The sequence below is a fragment of the Camelina sativa genome, chromosome 18 (assembly GCF_000633955.1).
Source record: "Camelina sativa cultivar DH55 chromosome 18, Cs, whole genome shotgun sequence".
Taxonomy (NCBI): Eukaryota; Viridiplantae; Streptophyta; class Magnoliopsida; order Brassicales; family Brassicaceae; genus Camelina; species Camelina sativa.
Window position 1 is genome coordinate 4,158,466 of NC_025702.1, and position 24,615 is coordinate 4,183,080.

General features: G+C 36.5%; 3 protein-coding genes and 2 pseudogenes across 8 annotated transcripts; 2 read left to right on the forward strand and 3 right to left on the reverse strand.

Annotated features, from left to right (window-relative positions):
- Positions 2,052-4,211, forward strand: LOC104760462 (probable ribose-5-phosphate isomerase 4, chloroplastic). Of its 3 annotated transcripts, none has more exons than XR_002036451.1 (9): positions 2,052-2,351; positions 2,546-2,673; positions 2,819-2,888; positions 2,978-3,085; positions 3,176-3,271; positions 3,382-3,438; positions 3,561-3,678; positions 3,768-3,841; positions 3,928-3,960. XR_002036451.1 is itself a non-coding variant. In XM_019240189.1 (9 exons), exons 1-9 carry the CDS (start codon positions 2,202-2,204, stop codon positions 3,955-3,957), a joined length of 804 nt encoding a protein of 267 aa, XP_019095734.1. In that variant the 5' UTR covers positions 2,052-2,201; the 3' UTR covers positions 3,958-4,040. The 3 variants fall into 3 exon arrangements, 2 of the variants coding, with proteins under 2 accessions (XP_019095734.1, XP_010481686.1); XM_019240189.1 differs by having other exon boundaries at positions 3,775-3,841; positions 3,948-4,040; XM_010483384.2 differs by having other exon boundaries at positions 2,055-2,351; positions 3,775-3,841; positions 3,928-4,211.
- LOC104760461 lies at positions 4,404-6,419 on the reverse strand (annotated as a pseudogene).
- LOC104760460 lies at positions 6,520-7,948 on the reverse strand (annotated as a pseudogene).
- Positions 10,864-13,924, reverse strand: LOC104760459 (putative UDP-arabinose 4-epimerase 4). Of its 4 annotated transcripts, none has more exons than XM_019240184.1 (11): positions 13,742-13,924; positions 12,979-13,150; positions 12,778-12,902; positions 12,561-12,674; positions 12,367-12,474; positions 12,186-12,277; positions 11,954-12,095; positions 11,766-11,860; positions 11,558-11,687; positions 11,323-11,467; positions 10,864-11,173 (listed from the first exon to the last, which is right to left on the reverse strand). In XM_019240184.1, the coding sequence occupies exons 2-11, from the start codon at positions 13,037-13,039 to the stop codon at positions 10,947-10,949; spliced, it is 1,239 nt and encodes a 412-aa protein (XP_019095729.1). In that variant the 5' UTR covers positions 13,040-13,150; positions 13,742-13,924; the 3' UTR covers positions 10,864-10,946. The 4 variants fall into 4 exon arrangements, with proteins under 4 accessions (XP_019095729.1, XP_019095728.1, XP_019095727.1 ...); XM_019240183.1 differs by having other exon boundaries at positions 13,635-13,924; XM_019240182.1 differs by lacking the exon at positions 13,742-13,924 and having other exon boundaries at positions 12,979-13,257.
- On the forward strand, positions 21,829-22,998 carry LOC109130463 (uncharacterized mitochondrial protein AtMg00810-like). Its single transcript, XM_019240032.1, has one exon. The coding sequence runs from the start codon at positions 21,829-21,831 to the stop codon at positions 22,996-22,998; it is 1,170 nt and encodes a 389-aa protein (XP_019095577.1).

The window sequence follows — 24,615 nt, forward strand, 5'->3', positions numbered from 1 at the left end:
GATTTGCAATAATCGGGTCCTTTGAAGTGTTCAGCCACGCATAGATAAGAATTTCATCGTCAGCCGGATTCCATTTCTTCCTATCCTTCCTGACAGGTGTCTCTTGAGAAAGAGGTGCATCCTGGGATTGTTGAGAGCTCCAAGGAGGTATTTCATAAGCACCATTGTGGCCAGGTGGTGGAAAACTCTCATAAGGAGAGTTTTCTTGGTTAAGTGACTCTCCTTGACTGTTGAGAAGCTCTAAATAACTAGAGGACTGACTGAATGGATTGTAAGAACTCATAGGAAGAAGAGTTTTAGATGATGAGGAATCGGAAATGTTGTTGGTTTACCAAAGAAGAGAGATAGAAAATGATTGAGAAAGACTGAAGGCTGGTTTGGTGTTTTAAAGGTGAAAAGGTATCAAGTAATAAGTTACCATTCATAATGACCTATCCTTCAAATACCTAAGTCTAATCACAATTTATGACAACTTACACAAGTACAAAGCATTATAGTATCCCATTAAATTCATAGAGGAGATGGTTTAAGACAAACATCTTATCAATAATAGACTTGAGAGCTATCCTTTATACAAAGACCAACTATACAACAACCAAAGCATTTCCAGAACTGAGTCCACCAAACAACAACCAATGGACATTTCTGATGCTAATGGAATCAAGTATTTACCTCTGACTCGATGATTGTTGCTACTTCTTCTGTGATTTCCCGTTATGTGTTGCTTTCTTCACGTGACGCTGAGAAAACTCATGAACAACAAACAATTGCAAGGTTATACTCAGTTTAACATAAAAGAATCCACATAATCCAAACAAACTGACAACAATCTTAAAGACAAAGCCAGAAACTCAGACACTCAACTAGCTAAATCCATAAACATAATCCAAAAACCTAATTCGAACCAAAACTGAGACACTCAACTATCAAAACCCAAAACATAATCCAAAACCCTAAATCGAAACAAAAATCAGAGACAAAATATACCTAAACCGAGAGAGTAAACTATCCAAACAAAACTCAGAGACTAAACTATCGAATCCCAGAAACAATATCGAAAACCCTAAATCGAGAATACATCAAAAATACTAAATCATCTAAAATCGCAAACGGCGTTGGAATACAAACCTCCTTTCAATTGGAACCGGCAGATAATCTTCTAGATGATACAAAATACTAGGTCCGTGTGAGAAAATTTACGGATGAAATCGCCGGCTTTGATTAATCGCCAAACGAATCGCCGTCAAGAAAGAGAGAGTCAAGAGAGAGAGTCGGAGAGAAAACACAAATGAACTGGACGGACCGATTTTTGGGTTCGCCCTACCCAAACAACACCAACCACGCAGACGCTGCCATGTGTAACGAAGGACGCAGCAAATTACGTCCCGTTTGGAGGAACATTTCTTCGATAATCTGTTTATTTCGATTTAAATTTATAATTTTAATACCGAAGGACAGACCAAACTAACACTAATGCACTTGCTCTTACATAAAAAAAAAAGTAGATTATTTTCTTTATTTTGAAGTTAATTTTTACCATCAAGATTTTAAAACTTTTAAGATAATTTGTTAGAAATACCTTTTAGGATTGAATATTTTTATTTTATCCTCTTTTACATAATTACAATATGTTAAATTAATTTTTAGAATTTTTTTTTAGGTTTGAGTTCTCTATTTTACATTTATGATATAGTTTTGAAAGATTATGGTTTAATATTTAGAGTTTAAGGCTTTAAATTTAGTTATTTTATACATAGAAAAGAAATATTTTTGAAAATAAATAACGTAAAAATTTATCTTTAAAAAGTGATATAGAAAAAATGATATTTTTGAAAATCCTCCGACTTTTAAATGAATCACAAACTCTTTGATTAATTTAAGTTCTCAAAAATGTTTTTAGGAAAAGATGTTTTAAAATGATTTTTATTAATTGTATTCACTTGACATAAAATGATGTGTGAAAACGTTTTATTTTTATAAGTAAGACTTTGTTTTTGTGATATTTTTTAGGCTATTTTCGAAATATCAAAATTATTCGATTTATAATTTTTAATATTCTGTGAACAAAAAAAAGAAAAAATTAATATCATCGTCTAACTCGGCCACACAAAAACGATATTGAACGAGATAAGAGCGGCAAAGCCACAGAGTCACCACCGAGTCGCCGTGACTCGGTGACACAAATCGTTTTCCAAAAAAAAATGGCATTTGCAGCAGTATCGACTCCATTTTCACTCTCTTCCGTGTCCCCCACACGCCGCCGTAGCTTCAGAAATGTTTCGGCACCTCGAGTAATAAGCGCCAGTCTTTCTCCGGATGTCTCTCCTCTTCTCCGAGCAGCTCACCACACCGTAAGGGTTAAACCGGGAAAAAAATAATTCTTTAACAATTTAAAACATCACATTTCTATGATCAATCAAGAGAAAGATTGTTCATTGAAACCCAATTTCAAATGGGTATTGTTTGAATTGTGTTAAAAGTTCACAAAATTGAAGAAAGATTGATACTTGATACTTACAAAGCTTTGTCTGGTAAATGTTTTCAGGTGGATAGTTATGTAAAGAGTGGGATGGTTATTGGTTTAGGATCTGGAGAAGCTTCAGATATGGCTATACGTTATTTGGGTCAGCAACTTCGTTCTGGTTCTTTACAAAGTGTTGTTGGTGTACCAATGTGAGTCTTGAACTCCATTAAAGAATCCATCTTTTTGTTTGATTCAGTTGATTATATCTCAACTCATTACTTCTTGAATCATGATTCTACTGGAAGTTGAGTTTTTACATGTTTCATGATGATTAGTTCTTGACCTTTTGTTCAGGTCTGCTCGAAGCGCGAGTGAAGCAGCAAAGTATGGGATCCCCTTGGAATATTTCCGAGATGATTTTCAGGTAGTCGTTTCCCTGCGGTTTCTTAACCGATTTTGGTTCTTTTGTAGATTGATTTTGAGGTAATGTTTGAGGTGTTGGTTCTTTTGTAGATTGATTTTGCATTTCATGATGCTGATGCTGTAGAAGAGAGTACGCTTATTGCAGTTATTGGACGGCGTAGAAGTTCACAGGAAGCTGACTATATTCTGAAACAAAAGGTGTGTGCAGTTTTCGTCTAAAATTTGCAGTTTGATGATAATAAACCCATTGGTTAGCTTTGGGCTTACAAAGAGAGATTGACAATGCAGTCTATTGTGAAAGCAGCTGATGAGGCAGTCTTTCTGATAAAGGAAGAACAATACAAAGCCAGCCTTGAAGGTTCTATCCCTGTTTTAGTTCAATCCGTAAGCAAATACCTACTAATGGAAATTTGTTCTAGTCCCACGGTGAGGGCATTTACAATGCAACTCAGAACATGGAAAGCCAGATATGACCTGTGAAATTTTGGGTGCAGCTTAATTGGTTGGCCATAGCTGAGGAGATAGATGACTTGTATTTAGGCGATGCAGAGGTATGAGGCCAGTGCAGTTTTGTTCTTTCTCACTTGTTTTCTCGGGGTTTTGGTTCTTATTGATTGTGTTAAGCATCGTCTGGTTCATTTTGTTTTTTTATCTGTGTGTATATGTGTATAAGGTGTGGAGAAGAGCTTCTGTAGGTGATGCAGGTCCTCTTGGAGGAGACTTTCCTATAGTAACCAGTGATGGTCACAACATTCTTGATGTTATATTTACAACTCCAATTCCAAGCCTCGGTAAAAGCTTTACTGCTACCATGTCCATTAGACATTGTATTGTTGAGCATGTTGTTGATTGATGGTATATTTGTTAATCGATGTGAAAGTTTGCAGCTAACGTGGCTGAAAGCCTGGAAACGATTGATGGCGTTGTGGACCATGGACTTGTTATCAAAACTAGGTTAGTTTCAACTTTCAAATCATCAGTCAGGTTTAGTATGTAGTTGGTCGGTTTTAAGAATCCATTATCTGCTTTTGGCATTACAGATGCTCGGTGGTGATTGCAGGAGAAACTGAAGTAAGAACTGTTACCTTGCAGACCAGTACAGTGGAGGGTGATGTATAAACCAGAGATAGAATCTGCTGTTAGTAGATTCTTATGTACATAACCGGGCAAAGATAGCCTAGTGTGGTCAAAACCAAATTGCCAGTCAAAACCATTAGAGGCCTCTTTTACAAATAGATTCAGTTCATAGAGCAATTTTGTAACTCTTTTACAAGTTCACTGTGTCTAAAATCAATAGCTTCTTCCATGAGAAAATCACCAACAATGCAAGCTCGAGCTCCTGGGCGAACAAAGTTATGCCGAGGGGTCTTACCACTCTTGTGGATGTGACATTTGTAGTAGGACAATCGGGTTTTCGGATCTGCATAGCTGACTCATGTGAGAAATGTTATTCTTGTCATTCACTTGCTTAATTATCATGAGTTTGGCTCAATAACTGATTTGTTGTCCAAAGTGAGCCATTAGAAGCCACACAAAGTTTATGAGCTCACCGCCTCTGCTTAGTTTCTCCACGTGAGCCGTAGGGTCGCAGTAACAAGCTGCATAACAGAGAAGTTCCACCCACACTTTGCTCAATATCTCTCATTTGTTTATGCTGTACCTCAACTCCAGATGCATAAGGTCTTTGGCTAGCCTGCTCGCGTCAAACAACACAGACTTGCTTCGATCTCTCTTCACTCCCATTGGATCAATATCACTATTGACGTCCAGACCAGGTTGCAAGATCAGGAGATACATCATGTATTGTAGTCTGAACTCGCGGTAACTCAGAGTTGGTCTCTTCTTGTTGGTAACAGAGTTCGGTTGCGAAGTGCCATATCAAAAGACTCTTATCATAATCCACGTTTGTAATATAATGTAACAGTTTGTTACGCTCTACATCCTCAGGCAGGTAAATAGTACTAGGAGCCAAAGGATGATTTCTTGATAACTCATTGACTCTGTGGGGCTGACCCACCTGTGCAAACCATTGATTAACTTGGCACTCCATCCAAAAAACTTTTGGATGATGAACTTGAGTATCTCGAATGGTAGAGCTTTGATGATCCATGAGTAGCGGCCGAAACTACCTCTGGCGTCGTGGATCCTCTTTACCTCTGCTTTTGTGGCATACGCTAGAAAGTTGAATACATTGATGCTTCCACACCACCTCCGGAGGAAGAATGGTGTCGTGAGCACGTCATGCTTTTGTTCCGTTGAACACTTATGCACACCTATCATGTGACACTCTTGTGGCTTCCAACGCAGCTTTCTTAAACCAAGTAACCAGTTGAAAAATCTCTCTTTTAGTGTTTGAGGCTCGTCGGGGTTGTCCTTCAAGCTACTAAGTGCAACACATGTCCAGTCTGAGAACAGAAACAAGACGATGGATATGAATCCGAAGCTATGCCAACTGCAAACAGCGTGTAACAACATCAGCTCCATGAACTAGTTTTTCTTTCTTGGGTTTCTTATCAAAGAGGATGAATGCAGCCACTTGGGTGCCATAAGCAACGATGCGTGAGAAAATTCCCAAAACAGTATGAAGAACCGTGATCTTGGTGAATCGAGCATCATAGAGGAAGCCAAGCTCAATCTCAATGATCCTCAAAGCTTCTTCTGGATTCTTCAGATTCTCAAAGATCTCTAGGATCTCATCACGCTCCCTGAAGCTGAAGATAAGGTTGACTACAAGGCCCTTGAATGTGTTGAAGAACTTATGAGCATACTGAGCAATCTTAAGATGGGTCAACACTTCTCTGTTCTTAGGCCTATGTTGCTTGTCAGGCTCATCCATCAGAATGATCTTGGTCGGTAATCTTGCCTCTTTCTTGGCCTTGTACTCCTCCATAAGCTTGGCGTAGTTTGGTCCTGGGTCTGGTGCTTGAATCATCCCTAAACTTGTCCAAACTTGCACTATACAAAGCCGTTGTCCTTTCCAGATACTTTATAGTCCCAGAAACAAACACTAAAACTATAATCACCCAAAGGCTATTAGGTAAAGACTGGAGAACCACAAAGCCACCAGCAATGCATGAAAGACAAGCCCAAAGACATGTCTGAGCCAGAGAGCGTCGTTATCTTGAAGCGTGAAAGCTGTGATTGTGTCTGGTCCAACAAGATGCAAAAGCAAGAATGCTGCCCATAAAGCCATGAGCTCTTTTCCATCAGGAGGATCATCTGGTTTGGGTTCTTTACCTTGGTTCTTGGAATAAGAGGACCAAAAGAGCATGATAAAGAGCCTTCTTGGAGTGCGTTTCCTTAAAGGAGAGAAGCAAATGAGAATGGTTTGAAGAGTAAGACTTAAAATGATTACTCCTCTTATGTTCCATCTCTCCCACACTTTGATGAGTTCTGGTACTACTTTCAACATTTTTGCTCTCTTGAGGAAAAAAGACAAAAGGTCTTCCGTTATTGATGTTTTTTTCTCAGATTTACTTGAGAATGTTTTAAGGGTTGATGTTGCTTTCGGTAAGTCGTCGTTCATTTTTTTTTACTTTACTTTACCAGAAACGGGAGAGATAGACGACACAATAAGACGGTAACAACTTAGGATTTGTTTGACTCGCAGACCAGTGCAGTGGAGGATAGTATGAACTAAAGACTTTCACAATGCCTAGTTTGGCGAGTACCAATTTGCCAGTCAAAACCATTAGAAGCCTCTTTTACAAATTATACATTAAGTTCATAGAGCAATGTTGTAACCTCTACAAAGTCACTTTTTTTTGTAAACTCAATAGCTTCTTCCAAACGAATCACCAACATGTAAGCTCGAGCTCCCAGGAGAAAAGAGTTCTGACTAACCAAGGGGTCTACTCATTCCTGTGGATGTTATCTTTGTGGTAGATGAAGTGACTCCTACAATCCAGATCCACAAAATTGTACTTAGCGGTTGGTTTCTTCAAACAAAGACTGCGAAGAGTTTCGGTTAAACAACTCAAGAGATAGCAGGTAAGTTAAGAAGTTGAGTCACTACAGAAGGCCAAGCTAATCGAAACAATTTCAATTTCAATCAAACCACACATCATGACCAAGCTACCCATATAACTACGGAGTGACTACTACAATCCAGATCATGACAAGCCAACCATAAAGGCTTAACAAAGTATTCAATATCAATCAAACAACTTTGCCTTCAAAGAAACTCTCATAAAACTAACCTAATCAATGTTGTTGATTCTGGTGATTTGGCGGAGGAGGGGGCATGCCAGGACGAGGCGGAGCAAACATCGGAGCACCACCAGGCGGAGGACCCATTCCAGGGCGAGGCGGAGGAGGTCCTTGCATCCCATGAGGTGGAGGAGGTCCTCTCATCATACCACCAGGCGGAGGAACCATCATTGGCCTTTGTCCACCGTACTGAGGTGGTGGTGGACCAGGATACGGGGGTCTCATACCATAAGGTGGAGGAGGACCACCTTGACCACCGAAAGCGGGCGGAGGAGGAGGCGGCAATTGTCCCGGAGGTCGAATTATCTGCGGTGGTCTAGAGATCTGTGGCTGCATCATATTAGGAGCAGGTCCACCAATTCCACGAACAGGACCAGACAGTCCCGGCTGAGCTTGAACCAATGGACCAGTCGGTACTCCACGTCCAGCAGCGCGGCCGATTCCGGGACCAGCAACGGCGGTTACAGATCCTGATTTAGCGCGAGACTCTTCCGGCGGCGGTGGACCTTCGACAGTCATCGAAATCACTTCTTCGCCTCTAAGAAGAACCAAACCAAGAGTACGACGCTCTTCTCTTTCTTCGTTCGTCTTCTTGCCACCTTTCGCCGGAGGAAGTTTCCGAAACTCTTCGCAGTCTCCTAGAACAAGATTCATATGGCGATCGAACGCCATGAATTTTCCGATTAGCTGTCGTCCATCTTGGATCGTTACTCTCATTCTGAAGTTTATAAACTGGAGCATCTTAGCGCTCTTCGACATCGACATCGTCGCGGTGGACTTGAAAACGGCGGAGAATTCCAAAAATAGAGTTAGGATTTGGGAATTGAGAAAGGGAAAAAATTCTAGGGTTTTACACAAGCAAAAGAGTACGAGAGAGATACTTATAGTCGGGCTTTGTTTCACTTTTGGGCCTACTCATGATGGGCTAGGCCCTAAATAGGTAAATTCTACACCCTGTTCGGAAGAGTGACGCTGGAGCGACTGGAAAAAATGACGCAAATAAAGACAAAATCATTGATTAATCAGAAATAAATATTAGTTGGAGACGGGATTTACCGTCGCTAGGTCCGGAAAAACAGTCGCTGAGATTACCGGCGATCGTTTGAACTGACACAGTGACTGAAAAATCATTTATATATTAATTTTTAAAAAAATAATTTGTCTAAAGTATAATATTTAAAATGAATAACATTTCCAATTAACATTACAGATTTTTTTTTTCAAAAAATTTAGATAATGTGTATGCATGTATAAAATTTATTATATACATGTTTAATTATTTAAGATAATTTTTATAATATTTAAAAATGTAAAATGTTTCCAATTAACTTCATAGATTGTGTTTCTCTAGGATTTATGTTTGATTCTAACAATTTCTGATTTTTATTTGATTTTTTTTCCTATCCTTCACTCCAAAGACAACCATGGTGCCAAAGGTGTACGAGAAAGTAAAAAGCCTAAGCAATAATTTGAAAATTGTACAGATGACTACTTCCGCTTTTTACATAATAGAGAGTGGTATCGAGTCACTTGAAAATAAGCTTTCAAAAATTAGTAATCAGTTATCTGAAGTACTAAGAGCATAACCAACGATGGAAACGTTGAGGGTTGCTAAAAAACAAAAAAAAATCATGTTTTAATTAAATAATTTTTAATAATGTTTTAATAAATAAACCAATAGAAAACTGACACATGTGTGAGAAACGGGTTTTTAAGTTCTGGGAGAAACGTTCCTTCGTCTCTCTTATGCTTGTCTCCTCTTTATTGTTATTTTAATAAAGAATATCTGCTTTAGTAACAATGTTGGAGATAGCCTAACTAAATTAGCATATTCTCAGCTGAACTGGACCTCCACTTTAAAAGGCCCCATATTTTTTGGGTTATATATGTATGTAAATTCAACAAATATATATGTAAAATCAGTAATTTTAATAATTTTGTATAAAAAACATAAAAATAGTTTTTTTTTCTTGGCATAAACATCCGCTATATATTAAAAGAGAAGCATTCTAGAAAAAAGTTGTATCATCGCCAGAGAGCTTTGTACCCAATTTATTGTTAATCCTTAGTATTCCATAAAATTACATAAAACTGTCATTTTTTTTTTCAACTGCCACTCCTATTCAATTTATTTATATACATAATATTTTGCTCCTATTAATTCTAAAATTGGTAAATATTATTCAAAAATTAATAAATATTATCTCCTATATATTTTCAAAATTAATTTCAGTATGTATTGTAATATAATAATACAACTATATTATGAGATGTAAAAAAGTATATATTTAAAATCATATATTCTGAAATATAAATAATGTTACCTTTCTAATAATTTTATGAAGCTCTAATGGTGAAAGAATCAAAGATCATTTGAAACTGGCTCAATGTTTATTCTTTTGCTAAAAACAATAACTATATTTGCCCAAAAAAACATATGATCACCAATTAAAATGACATGAATATATACTTTAATTTGGATAACTATGTAGTTAAACATTATATATAAATATGTAGTTATAGTGTTTTACAGAAATCTTAAAATTTATAAAATCCAGTCCAATAAAAATAAAACAAGTAATAATATTATACTAATAGCTGAGATATATAGGGATCTAATGACCAATTAAAATTTGTAAAATCCAGTGATATAATACTATAACTAAGACCAATTCTATAAGGGATCTAATGACCAATTATAGTCTTTCCCCTCACGAAACAATTTTGTAATTTTATTTCTCCATCAATTACGAACACATATATTACTTAAAAAACTAATAATATCCAAATTAATAAAATTCTCCTTAATAAAATACCTTTTGGTTACTCCTATAATGGACCTATATAAAATACTCACGCTTTCTATCCCATTTTATCATTTGCCCTTCTCTTACTATATTATTTACATTAAATTTTCATTAATATAACTAATGAATATTTCATTCAATAATTGAAGGAAATCTATACTATTAATTGGGGATTACATTTAAGGGTTAAAAAAAATTCATATCAAATATCCATATTGCCAAACTGACCCAATTTACATATTAAGAAGAAAAAAAGATTAAACACCAGATTTATTATATTTTAGAAAATCCTTCAAATTAGTTCCATAATAATCAGGTTATGAGAATTTTGTGTGGATATATTCATGTATGACAAAATACGGGACGAGAATTTTGGGAACAAGAATTCAAGCAGAACATATGCGGACGTACTATGTACTCATATGAATTACGAGGAATGAGTTTTTTTGGGGTCAAAAAAAAAATGTTGCAATCAGACATATTAGACGGGTTTAATCGCTTTACAATTATTTTTTTTTTAAAATATGCAAAAATAATTCCGCACGTATGTGCGGGTCCAAACCTAGTTTTTCTCTAAACGCATTGTCTTGAGACAAGGAAGTGAAACAGATTCAAAACTAGCCAACGATACCCCATGGAGTCTTAAGTAAACAAGCTTCTGACTAATATAGAGGCTTAATGGCTTCACTTCCAAACACTCACGCTTCACAAGAAGACACTCAAGATCAAGATGCCTAAGTTTGTCAGTAGCAACAAAATGTGACGGCCAGAGAGTGTGTTTAGATTATCTTTCTCCTCAAGCTTCACGATTCTCACTTCTCCGTAGTCTTAATTTTTCTATCTTGTAATGGACCACAGAGGCCCGATAACTTTTCTAACGTCAGGTAGTTTGAAAAAACTGCGTTTAATATTTTATTCATTTCTCTATATGCTGTTAGAGTATATTAATAATTACGTATATGTAATCCCTATCAAAAAATTATGCCAATAAAGAAGAAAATATTGAAACCAAGAAAAGCCTTTTTTATATGTTTGCTCTGTTTTTAATAAGAAGCATATCCATGAGGATGAATCTTTTGCCACCTCCAAGCAACTTGAAGACTATCTTGAAGATGAGTGAACCGAGCTGTCCAGTTCAAATCTTTCAAAATCTTTGTCGGATCACTATAAACTTCTGCGTGATCTCCCGGTCGTCGAGGCAAGAAATCTACTTTTATCTCGACTCCTGTCGCTTTCTTGCACGCCTCGACGAATTCTTTAACCGATCTTCCTGTTTAACCAAACCACAAAACGGTTACACTCACATTTTTTAACTAAAATATTGTGCATTGAAATCAAATTATGGTACTTAGATGATGAACGGTTATAAGAAGAAGTAAAACAGAGTTCTTGTGTAGTGGAAATGTTAGAAGTAAAGACCTTTTCCGGTTCCAACATTGTAGATACCGACTTTTCGAGGCTGAGCTTTCTCGAGAGCCTTCACGTGAGCATCCACGAGGTCAGTCACATCTATATAGTCTCTAATGCAAGTACCGTCTGATGTTTTGTAATCTGTTCCTTTCACCTATCACCAAACCAATCATTTTGTATAAACGATATTGCAATATATGATTATAGTATATTTCTTATAACAAAGAAAGTAATGTTTATGTACTTGAAGTCCGGGAATGAAACCGCGAGCTGCGTCAAAACAAGCACCAGAAATCCGTCCTTGCTCGCGAAGCTCGGGTCTTGGAGCTTCTCCTAATCTACCTCCTGGATCTGAACCAATCACATTGAAGTATCTGGCAAAGTTCATAAGATTCATTGACATCTGCATTACTGTTTCATTGATCATATCTAGAGTACTTAATGAACCTAACCTTAAGATCATAACCGCCATGTCAGAGTTCGTAGAGAAATCCAAAATCATATCCTCTGCCATCTTTTTAGCTTTTCCATATGGATTAATCGGGACCTAAGTACACGATATTTTGCATTAGAAAACAAGTACAGAAGATGAGTTTCATTTATATATCGATTGATCTAGTTCGAAATCAAGGTTACTTACTTGTGGAGTATCTTCAGTTATTGGCATTTTATCAGGCTCTCCATATGTAGCACAAGTGCTAGAATAAATTAATGTCTTCACTTTATGCCTAACCATAGCTTCTAGAACTCCTAGTGTGTTTGATGTAATGTTATGGTAGTATCTACAACGAATAAACATAACAAACAATGAGACCGAAAAATAAATTCTTGCAGTGATGTTTAGAATTATATGGAATGAATTAGGACTGTACTTTAGAGGATAAAGAGTGCTTTCTCCAACATAAGCTACCGCAGCAAAATGCATCACAGCGTCAAAAGCATTCTCCGAGAAGATTTTCTCGACCTGAAAATTGTATGCATGGTTAAGAATGAAAACACAAAAAAAAAACATGCTTTAAAGCTTAACAACATCAAAAGGTTACAAAGGGATACCGCTGCCGGATCTCCTAAGTCAGCATAAATGAACTGAAGCCTTCCGGTTTGCGGGAATAATCGCTGTAAAGTCTTAACAGCCCCGAGATTCCCACGCGAAAGATTGTCCTGTTGAGAGGATCAAAAGTTTATTAATGTAACAAATTTTTATCACATAGTTATTGAAAATTTTGAAAGTATAATATGAATTATACCACAATGGTAACACGGTATGAATCTCTAAGCAGCCTTAAAGCGGCATGTGACCCGATATAACCAGCACCACCTGTGACTAACACATGCGTCACTCCTTCTTCTCTTTGAGAAAACTGAAAGCAAACACAACAAAACCACATAGGAAACATTAATTATAGGAGTGTAAAAAAAGCCTTGAAGGTGTTTTTTTTTTTGAGTATGAGACGATTGTGTTACCACGCTTGGAGATGTGAAACTTGAGGCTTGACTGATCACAATAATGGCTAAGATTATTAGTGAAGCTATCAAGAGAAGCTTTCCAGTGAGTTTGTTCTTTGTTTTTGGTTCTAAGCAATCCATTTCTACAAAACTCAAAACAATTCTCAGACCAATTATGATATGATAAACAGATATTGTTAAGAGTAATAATCTCTCTACCTCCAACAGACAAAGGTCTTGAGTTTCTTCGTTGAGTTCTTACTCCAGTAGAATTTAGCATTGAAAAACTTCAACAAATTTCCTCTGGTTTTAGACTTGAGACCAAAGCAACATATAAAGTCCCACAAAAATCAGTATCTAGCAACAATGAAGTTCATGTTGCTGGAGATTGCTGCAAAACAAAGGAAGAGTTTACACCCAAAAAAAAAAAGATATATACAAAAGACATACACATGTCAAAGTTACCAAATTCTGCATACATTTATTTATATGCATGGAAAAAGAAAAAGATTATAAAATATGTTGCAACTTGCAAGTGGGACATAAGGAACAAATAAAAATTTGAAATTTGTGAAAACATTCCTGTAAGAAAATTGGAAATATATGGAGTTATTTTTAGATTCATCTGATAAAATTATTCATCTGTTATATTATAATAAATAAAAAGGTTTAAAGAAACAAAATAGTTTTAGAATTTTATTCAAAAAAAATTTGCACAGGGAAAAGAACAGAACAGAGTAAAACAAAATGTAAGAATAGTCATCAAAATTGACTAAAACTCCGATCGTTCGATTAAAAAATTGTGATCCGACTCTGATTCAATTGAATAAAACTAGGACAAAAAATCAGAAAATGGTTTATAATCATTTTAAAACCTATTAAGAAGATTTGTAATGTTGATGATTGATGAATATGATGAACTTGATCAGATGATAAACATCTAAATTATGCCCACAAACAATAAAAAGAGAGATTTGTGCACCTGAGAATTGTGAGAGAAACAGAGGAAGGCGATAAAAAAGATGGTTTTGGAGTATGAAACGGGCGAGTGTGTGAGAGAAACTCGTGAAGAGCAAAAACGTAATAGAGACGAGAGGAAGTCTGAGAGAGAGAAGAAACGTGAATTGCAAAAACGAGAGCACGACTATGACCTCGTCGCGCACTCTCTTTCTCTGTTCTACGTTTTTCTTTTTTATATATAATATAATATATATCTGGTATTATATGGTATATAATATATTATTGAGAAATTGTTAACATATCCTTTTCAAAAATTTTTGAACAACTTCATTTTTTTTTACACTATTACATTATCTTAAATTAATTTTTAGAATCTTTTTTAGGTTTGAGTTCTCTATTTTACATTTAGGATATAGTTTTTAGGGAGTAGAATTTAATATTTGGGGTTTAGGTTTAGAATTTTGTCATTTTATATATTAAAAATGGGTGTTTTTGAAAATGTACACCATGAAAGAGTATTTTTGAAAAATGATATAGAAAAGGGTATTTTTGAAAATTCTCCTATATTGTTTTAAGATCATGTAAATATTTTTTTAGTGTTTATCTATTTAGAAAGAAAAAATGTAATAGCTATCTCTTTTTTATACTGCTGTGATTGTTTATTTCGTTTATTTCCTTATATAAGCAATTTTTTTTTAAGAAACTTCATACTTGAATTTGTAAAAAAAAATTGTTGACTTGAAAGTTTAAAGTGGACAGACATTATTAGGATTTAATTTCATAAAGTAATCTGCATATAAGTTTATAATAAATAATTAATAAAAAGGTAGCAAACACATAAAGAAATCAAATCTTATGTTTTGCAAATATATACTAAATAATAGTTGATTGTTTTGCAGTAAACATATCTCATATAATGTCAAACAAAAAACAGCATCTTAGATTTGTTTTACAAAAAAAAAGTTTCTTTGTAGACATAATAGTTTTGGAAAATAATAAATATACTAAAAGGAAATAGTTTGACAAAAAACATTATATGATATAATAAACAGTATATATGTACTATTTTTAACATATGTAAAAAAGAAAAACATTTTTCTGACAAAAAATACATAGAGGAAAAAAACTATAGTACGATTTGATGGGATATCCCGAGTAAAGATTCCCAAATGGACAAATATATTTTCCTTTCTGAAAAATAATTGATTTATTTTTTTCAATATTTTTCTAATTGATATCTCAAAATAAAATGGATAATTTAAACTTTTTTTCGTTGGCCACCTAGCCTAATTTAAAAAGGCTGATGAATTAGATTAGAGATTAGAATAGCGAATGTGAAGTGGCTAACGACCCTTTAGTTTAATCAAAGTCAAACAAGAGTTATAGTACAAATTATTGATGATAGATGGATGTAAAATAGGGGCCGGCTGCTTAGTTGTAGCGACTGCCCAACTATCTAACGTGTTTGGCCATCGTGGTCAAATCAAATGATTTCTTCCTACTTTTTGCACTTTTTATCAACTATAATATGCAATTATTTTATCATTTTTAACATATATACATGCAACTACTAAGTTGGAGTTCAGTCATATGTAAACGTTGATTCTTTGTAGTGTTATGGAGTTCGGTCATATGTAAACGTTTATTTTCTGCAGTGAACACTCAAGTTTGATTAGTTCTTCTGCAATTACCCGCAAATGATCTGTTTGAGGGCGGGTGCCGTTATTAATGTTTTCATTTTCATTAAATTAAAGAAATTATTTTTTACTATTTTGCATCATTCAACATTATTGAATTTCAAAACCTTCATTCTGCAAGGTGTTTGCCGGTAACTCAAAAAAAGAAAGAACAGAAAACAGAACAATTAACAAAGTAAAAAATATATTATCAAGCTCTAATCATTCGCTAACTATAATTTCTCAATAGAAATAATTCTTTTTTGTTTCACTACAAAATTTATTTGTTTGATTTTCAAATGATTGTTTAATAATTATTGATGATTTTTAAAAATTATTAATCATGTTCATAATTTATATATATATATATATATATTTAATTATATATTATAATTTTTTTTTGATAATTTTTGGTTTAGTAGTTGTTGTACCCGCTATCTTCCGTAACTGGTTAAACGAACTCATGTGTAATTAATGATGTCTAATTAATATAATTTTTTTTTGAGAAAAAACAAATGAAAAGAAAAAAGAACTAAACACACTCGTTAAACTCACATAAAATATTGGGGATAAAATATGTAAAGTATATATTTCTTCAAGAAATAATAATATTAACTAAATCTAAACCTATATCCTAAATTCTAACTCACAAATCTTTAATTCTTAAAACCTAATATTTGAATAAAACGATATATCTCCAAAATTTTAAAAGATTGTGGCATCTTTCAATTTAGATTTTGAAAGACAATGGTACTACGTAAATCCAAGAGTTTTGACTTTTGAGGCTAAATGGTACTACGTACGTAACGTACGTACATGGTGCTTACAGAACAACAAATTCTATACAAAATGCAAAAACATTACAAAATTTCAAGTAAACACAAAAGACTAAACTTATAAAGAATTAAATGTAGAAACTAGAAGAAGGGTTTTGGACAAGGTTTTTTTTTTAAACAAGGTTTTTTTTTTTAAACAAGGTTTTTTTTTAAAAAAAATCGACGAAAGCTAGAATGAAACTTCCGATCATAGATGGGCTTACTTGTTTTAGAGGATTAAAACTAGCTTGGTGGTACCAAGATTTCAGTCATGTTCGAAGTCCAAACTTACATGTCAATGAGAGCTAGCCCAACCCAAACTTTTCCAACCCCAAGCGCACAAAAACCATTGAAAAACAAGAAGAAGTTATTGAGCGGGATAAGTGATATGATCTTCCCAAGGATTCGGCACCTTCGAGTTGGTTGATAGAGACACCTCGATTCTAAAGATGATGAAGCCTTGATATGTCTATATTTTGTCTCTGCTAAGCATGTATTTGTCATGCATTTAGCTAGGACAACTAGTTGTTTTGCATCAATTTCTAGTCTCTTTTGTACACTTTGCATATTTAGGTAGTTCTTGCATCATCTTTGCATACATCGTGCATTTCGGAGTATTTCAGGTGTTAAGAAGATGTCGGAGTCGCACCGTTCGAGTCACCCACTCGAGCCGCCACTGGATCCGTTCGAGTCGACGTCGTTCAAGCCAACACCATCACCGATCGAGTCGCCATTCGAGTCGTCGTTAGAGTTAACGTTAGAGCCACCGGTAGAGAGATTCAGCTTTTGACGTCTTCATCAAAGTTATAGAGAATTGAGTCGTCTTTCCAATGCCGTTTATTTCAAGCCAATCGGAGCTGTGGTTCAAGAATTATCACCGTTTTAGTGGATACATATACACCCAGCTCGAGTTGCATCACCTCCACTCGATCCAGCTCGAGTCGCATCACCTCCACTCGACCCAGCTCGAGTCGCATTACCTCCAATTGACCCACCTCAAGTCGTATGACCTCGACTCGATCCGTTCCACTCGACCGCACCCCAAGGAGAGACGACACGCGACTCGACCGCACATGTTGGTTTCACACGCTTCAGGAGATTCCCGAACCGACGCCCTATATTGTCGTTTTAAGTTTTAGGGTTTTCCATGTTGGATTACTATAAATACGTTTTGTTAAATCTTGGCTGAGACATCTTATCTTTTATCTCATTTTCGTTTTGTTCTTAAGGTTCTACCTAGCCACCTAAAACGTTTTGAGACTTAGTATCCAGATATCTTTTAATCCGTTTAGTTTTTGTATTTGATTTCTTCTGCAAAGTTGTTCATTTCATCCTTTTCTATCTTATTATGCTTTGTTCAATATTTTCTGGATTTGTGTCTTTGGTGATGATTTCCGGATCTGAGTAGTGCTAGAGTTCTTGTGGATGGGATAGACTAGGTGGATGATCTTAGGATGTAGAGTGTTTAAGCTTTGATTTTTATGATTCCCTTCTGGACTAGTGTTAGAAATGCTAGTTTCTCTCTGATCAATTGGAACTAGGTTCGAGATATTTCCACACCCAAAAGGTGTTTGATGAAATGTCTGACCAACTAGTGCCAGAGACTTACGTTCCTAGCCTAAGAGATTAGTTGTCTAGGATGTTTGTTGACATGAATGAACTTGTTTGTCATGCCTGCTCAACCATGTTTCTCTAGCGAGAGTTGGGTATGGAAGTGGTTGAGTCTGAGTAGCTTTTGCCAAGAGATTGGATTAGCTAAGTTGTGATGTTCGTTGTTTAGGGATAGATCGCTTGTGGCATGTTAAACACTATGTAGACTAGGATACTCCACCGACATCAATTACTCCCATCCTTAGGACTTCTTTCTTTCTGATTTTTATTACATCCTGAAACTGTTTCTGATCTTGCTATCTAATTCTTGCTTAGACTCGTTTTCTGTTTTCATTCATTTTCGCTTTCTGTCATACATTCTCGTTTCTAGTCCTGTAGCTCATTTCCGTTTTGCATTTTCATCACTCTAGGTTGTTAGCCAAAAAAACTTTTTTTATATTGGCTTGACTTGTGAAATCTTGATTGCATCTCAATTGTTAGTAAAGTTTCCCAACTGGATTGACACCTTAAGTATTACAACTGCATAAGGTTAATTGAACCTACTAGGATAGACATACAAAAATCCTAGTATCAAGCCTCAAGAATAAGGATGGTGGAATGAATGATTGCACAACAGTTGCAGAAAGACTCTTGATATACCGGTTTGATTTTTCAGCCTCGCACCAAAAAGATCGGATCTCTCAGCCTCGCACCAAGGAGATCGGGGTTTTAACTATTTTAATCACACCAAGTAGTCGGTTTTGATTGTTGGAATCACACCAAGCAATCGGTTTTGTTCACAAAGAACAGAAGAGAATCACTCTCAAAGAAAAGAAAAGGTTTTGATAAAAAGTTGGTTGATTATTTCATTACTATTACATGAGTTTATATACGATAAGAAAACTTGGTAACAAAGTCAAGTATTATTCTTGAAACTAAAAACAATAAAGATAGATAGTTGGATGAAGATTCAACTCTTGGTTCATGTATCTCTTCCTGCAAAGTAACTCTTGATGCATGTATCTATATTTTCTTCACTCCTCTTTGACCACAAAATAAAGTGATAATTTTGGGCTTTCTTGGACTTGAATTAGGCTCAAAGTGGACTTTTGTTCAATCTATTCTTCTCTCCTAAGTTACTCTCTTATTCTCCTATATATTCCGCAATTCTAACATGGTATCAGAGCTAGGTTGTTGTTCTTGACAATCTGAATCTCTCATTCTCTTGATCCTCTGCATTCTCAAAGTCTTATCACTCTTGTTCTTCGTTAGACCCTAGTTTACATCTTTTATTCTCCGGTTAAAAGTTTTATCCAACGGTCCTTAGCAAACAACCATGGAAAACTCAAAACCTCTCGTATTACCTACCGTCCTAAAAGGAGGAAACTATTTCTTGTGGTCAAGAACCACCAAAACCGCATTATGTGGCCGCGGACTCTGGAGCCATATTGAAGGTGGAAAAGCTCCAAAGAAATCCACCAAGGAAGATGGGAAAGAAACCGTCAAAGAAGATGAAGAGGGGGCTAGACTCGAAGAGGAAGCCAAATAGTTCCAAGAAGATCAAACTGTCCTCTCAATTCTCCAAAACTCTCTTGAAGCTCCAATCCTCGAAGCCTACTCATACTATGAGACAGCGAGTGAACTATGGGAGACTCTCAAGAACGTGTTTGGCATGATGACATGTGCGCACAAATTCAGAAAGAACAAGGATCACTTGGTCTCTTCAGTGGCGAAGGAGAGTTAGTCACAGCTAACAAAGGAGTTTTTAAACATGAAGATAGAAAATCAAAGGGAGGATGTGAGCATTGTAAGAGAAAGGGTCACACCAAAGATAAGTGTTGGTTCCTCCATCCTCACTTGCGACCTGCAGCTATCAACAACAAAGATCTGAGAGCCAACCTAACCCACACCAAGGATGAACAAGGTCAACCCTGCCAATCAAAGAACGGTGGAGAGGTGGCATCTGGAGAATATGTGAAGAAATCCGATCTGGAAGCTCTCTTTTAAGTCTCTAGCTCTAAAGGAGTCTTGTAAAACATTCTTAACCTTTAGTCCTAAGAGCTCTCTTATTGTTGATTCAAGAGCGTCACATCACATGATCAGTAATTCAAGTCTCCTAAACAATATTGAACCTGCTATAGGAAATGTCATAATAGCTAATGGTGATAAGATATCATTTCAAGGGATCGGGCATTTTATATGCCTAAGTTCACTTCTAATCTCCTATCAGTAAAAAGGGCAACCAATGATCTCAACTGCTATGCTATAATTGGTCCTAATGATGTCTATTTTCAGGATATTGAGACTGGAAAAGTGATTGGAGAAGGTCATCCTCATTCTCGTGCACTTGAACTAATGATACCTAATGTCTCTTTTGATCATTCAACTTGTGAAGCATGTATTCTTAGTAAACACTGTAAAACTGTATTTTCCAAGTCTACTACTCTTTATGAAAAATGTTTTGACTTGGTTCATTCGGATGTGTGGACATCACCGTGTGTCTCTAGAGACAACAACAAGTACTTTGTGACTTTCATTGATGAGAAATCGAAATAAACATGGGTCACTCTACTGCCATCTAAGGATCGAGTGTTTGATGCATTTGTGAACTTTCAAAATTATGTTACTAATCAGTTTAATGCTAAGATTAAAGTGTTTAGAACAGATAATGGAGGAGAATACACAAGCAATCGTTTCATAGAACATCTAGCAAAACACGGTATTATACACCAAACTAGCTGTCCATACACTCCTCAACAAAATGGAGTAGCTGAGAGGAAGAACCGACATCTGATAGAAGTGGCAAGATCAATGATGTTTCACACCAATGTACCTAGGAGATATTGGGGCGACGCAGTGATGACAGCCTGCTATCTAATCAATCGACTCCCAACCAAGATCTTGGAAGATCGATCACCATTCGAGGTATTGAATACCTTTAAACCATCCATTAGTCACCTAAAAGTGTTTGGATGTGTCTGTTTTGTTCTAGTGCCAGGAGAATTACGGAACAAACTAGAAGCTAAGAGCACAAGGTGTATTTTTCTGGGTTATTCGATCACCCAAAAGGGGTACAAGTGCTTTGATCCTATCAATAATCGCATCTTTGTCTCTCGAGATGTCAAGTTTCTTGAAGAGCAAGGATACTTTGATAAGAAAGACTGGTCTACCTTTAAAGACTTGGCCACTCCGACTGATCGGTCTGCAAGTCTCAAGTTCCTACTCGATCATCTTGGTACTACCTTCGATCCACCTCAAAGAATTTCCCAGGATACTCAACCTGACTCTACTAATGATGCACTACCGCCAATAACTTTGTCATTACCGGGAGAACAGATCAATGATTCGACTGAGGTTCTGGTTCAGGCGTCAGAGGGGGAGGAAGATGACGATGTGATGCTGGAAGCTCAAAACAGAGTTCAAAACAGAGCTCAAATCAGAGTTCAAACCGAAGAAGAGCCGACGTCATCACATCATGATCCGACACCACCACCAGTAAGGAGAGGTACACGGATCAAGTATCCATCAATCTGGAAAGACAAACGATTATACTACAACAACCAAGCCATTGCTCATCCGATTCAAGCTGTGTGCTCCTTGGCGTTACTATCGGTTGATCATCAAGCATTTCTTAGGAAGATAGATGAACATCACATACCAAGCACCTATGAAGAAGCCAAAGAACGCAAAGAATGGTTAAATGCGGTAGATGATGAAGTTGGAGCCATGAATCACAACCACACCTAGGACGAAACTGATCTTCCACCAGGAAAGAAAGCAGTGAGTTCAAAATGGGTATTCACAATCAAATACTTGAGAAATGGAGACATCAAACGCTACAAAGCTCGACTAGTGGCGCGTGGATTCACACAAACCTATTGACAAGACTAGAAAGACACATTTGCACCAGTGGCTAAAATCCACACAGTAAGGGTAGTTCTCTCGCTTGCTACTAACTTATCTTGGGAGTTGTGGCAGATGGATTTCAAGAATGCCTTTTTACAAGGAGAATTAGAGGAAGAAGTAACATGACACCCCCACCAGGCCTTGAAGATACTATATCTCCGAGAAAGGTGTTGCGACTGAGAAAGGCTACATACGGGCTAAAACAATCTCCTAGGGCCTGGTATCACAAATTGAGCACCACACTTATAAACCATGGCTTTAAGAAGTATCATTCAGACACTACTCTCTTTACTCTCCAAAGTGCCAAAGGTATAGTCGTTGTTCTCATATACGTTGATGATCTAATCATCTTCAGAGACAACCAAGAGGGTATTAAAGATATCAAAGCTCATTTAAATTCAGTTTTTGACATAAAGGATCTTGGAGAGCTTAAATACTTTCTTGGGATTGAAGTATGTCGCTCTCCGGAGGGCGTATTTCTATCACAACGAAAGTATACTCTTGATTTATTGTGTGAGACAGGGAAGCTACGAGCCAAACCTATAGACACACCACTTCTAGATGGATATCAAGTTGAGAGAATGGGGGAGAGACATGATCCACCATACGAAGATCCTTTTGGCTACCGCCGACTTGTATGTAAGCTAATTTACTTAACTCTCACCAGACCTGACATTTGCTATGCTGTGAATCAGGTAAGTCAATACATGAAAGCTCCCACAACATATCATTGGAGTCTTTTGGAGAGAATTCTCCATTATCTTAAAGGAAGCCCTGGACAAGGCATTTGGATGGGAAAGAACTCTAATACTGACCTTGTGGGATACTGCGACGCAGACTGGGGTGGTGATAAAACAGATAGAAGATCTGTAACGGGCTACTGTACATTCATCAAAGGTAACCTTGTCACATGGAAGACAAAGAAGCAAAAGGTAGTATCAATGTCCAGTGCAGAATCAGAATATCCTGCAATGAGGAAGTTCACAACCGAACTTACATGGCTCAAGGCTTTGCTCGAAGATCTTCATATCAAGACAACTACTCCCATTCCTATGCACTGTGACAATCAAGCAGCCATACACATTGCAACCAACTCAGTGTTTCATGAGAGAACCAAACACATTGAGTTAGACTGCCACAAAGTTAGAGAGAAGATTGAAGAAGGTGTTACTCTTCCATATTTTACACCAAGCAAGGATCAGCTCGCTGATATATTCACCAAGGCTGCAAGTCGCCAAGTATGCTCCCATATCTTTAGCAAACTAGGACTTGTGGACTTGACTCATCCGTGATCTCACATTCCCTCTTTCGGAGGCATCACACTCTTTTTCCCTCAATATAGTTTTGTCCCAAGTGGTTTTATATATTGAGGTTTTTAATGAGATGATGACTCATGGAGCTACAAGTTTAGCCATTGCATTCGGCTAAACTTGAGGGGGAGTATTGATCAGGAGTAGGAACATGTGATCAAGGAAATGGTGTCCATGCGACTGTCCGTACAACCGTGGTCAATAGGCCATGAATCGAGTGAGAAGAAGAGGCCTAGAGGATATTGAAGCCCAAGAAGAAGAAGAATCTAGAAGAGAGTTGTTGTGAAATATTTAAGGAGGTTAAGCATCACATGTGTACCTTGGAGGACGAGTTGGTGCAAGCCAAACAAGGGACAGGCAAGTCGCTCTCACCATTAAGAGCTCACAATACAAGTCAACATAGAGTCACTATCACTACTCTTCCTCTCTCAAACGGCTATATGCTATCTGTCTCTCTATAAGAAGCATTGTAACATACATTTGAGATACTCTAATTAAGTCTTTTGTTCACTCTATTCTTCTCTCCTAAGTTACTCTCTTATTCTCCTATCTATTCCGCAATTCTAACATTCATAACTCCCCGCTCTAATAATTCACGACCATACATGATACTGCGCAATGCATAAGCAGGTCTATATCCAAGTTTTGCTTTCAGAAAAAGCTTGTCATGAAAATAAGTTGCTTTATATACTCTAACCAGTAATGAGTTTCGCTCATCCAACAACCGCCATGCTTGTTTCGCTAGGAGCGGCTGATTAAAACGATCAGTGTCTCTCAAACCAAGCCACCCTGCTTCTTTGATTGACAAACCTTACAAGCTCATGTTTGGAAGAACAAGTGTCCACCGAATATCCGACATTTCATGTTGCAAGCCTTTACTGGCTATGTGCCAGTTTCAAAGAATTTGAGGTATCGCGGGATTGCATGTGATCCGAGTTGCACAAAATGCGGGAATTGGCAGAGACCATAAATCACGCCATCTTTTTGTGTCCGCCATCACTACAAGTTTTGGCTCTTTCGCGCTTTTGTGGGCCATGAAGTGTATGATGGAAGCAAACAAGCGAGAAGTTGTTGATTATCAACCTAAACATTATTGAACTTCTGAAAAAACTTTAGAGAAAAATAATTAATGAATTAATTTTGGATCTAAAATGTAAAACATTACCTTTGAAAAATTGGCGAAATAGAATCTGGAGGGAGAATGAAACATTAAAAGTACTAGTTTCAGCAAATTATAATTATATACACTAATCATACTAGTAACAATTACAAACAAGATATACTTTTTTTTATCAGTGCTAAATGTTGGTGTGAACAATTATGCTTCATAAGTCAATCAAAGTATGAATGAACTTGTGTCAAAGAAGAAACTGTCATTTTTCGTAGAAACACCAAAATATTTTTAAAAATAGTTTCCTAATCTATGTAATGTTAGACTCTATATTTCATGCTTGCGACGCTTTTGTCCCAAGCACAAATCAGATGGGATCATAACTACGATATATAGTTTGAGCCCTTCAGAGCTTAAAGGATTTACATGTGGTACAAGTTGAGATAGAAGCAGAGTGCATGTTGCGGTGGAGGCAATTTAAAACCCGC

What these genes read in the sequence shown, in the direction of transcription:
- LOC104760462 (XM_010483384.2), top strand. Translation starts at nt 2,202, where the DNA reads ATGGCATTTGCAGCAGTATCGACTCCATTTTCACTCTCTTCCGTGTCC. An exon ending in ATTTCCGAGATGATTTTCAG is followed by an intron (nt 2,889 to 2,977) that starts GTAGTCGTTTCC and finishes GTTCTTTTGTAG; the next exon opens with ATTGATTTTGCATTTCATGA. An exon ending in ACTATATTCTGAAACAAAAG is followed by an intron (nt 3,086 to 3,175) that starts GTGTGTGCAGTT and finishes TTGACAATGCAG; the next exon opens with TCTATTGTGAAAGCAGCTGA.
- LOC104760459 (XM_019240184.1), bottom strand. Translation starts at nt 13,039, where the DNA reads ATGCTAAATTCTACTGGAGTAAGAACTCAACGAAGAAACTCAAGACCT. An exon ending in GTTTCACATCTCCAAGCGTG is followed by an intron (nt 12,675 to 12,777) that starts GTAACACAATCG and finishes GTTTGCTTTCAG; the next exon opens with TTTTCTCAAAGAGAAGAAGG. An exon ending in TAACTGAAGATACTCCACAA is followed by an intron (nt 11,861 to 11,953) that starts GTAAGTAACCTT and finishes TCGTGTACTTAG; the next exon opens with GTCCCGATTAATCCATATGG.
- LOC109130463 (XM_019240032.1), top strand. Translation starts at nt 21,829, where the DNA reads ATGACACCCCCACCAGGCCTTGAAGATACTATATCTCCGAGAAAGGTG.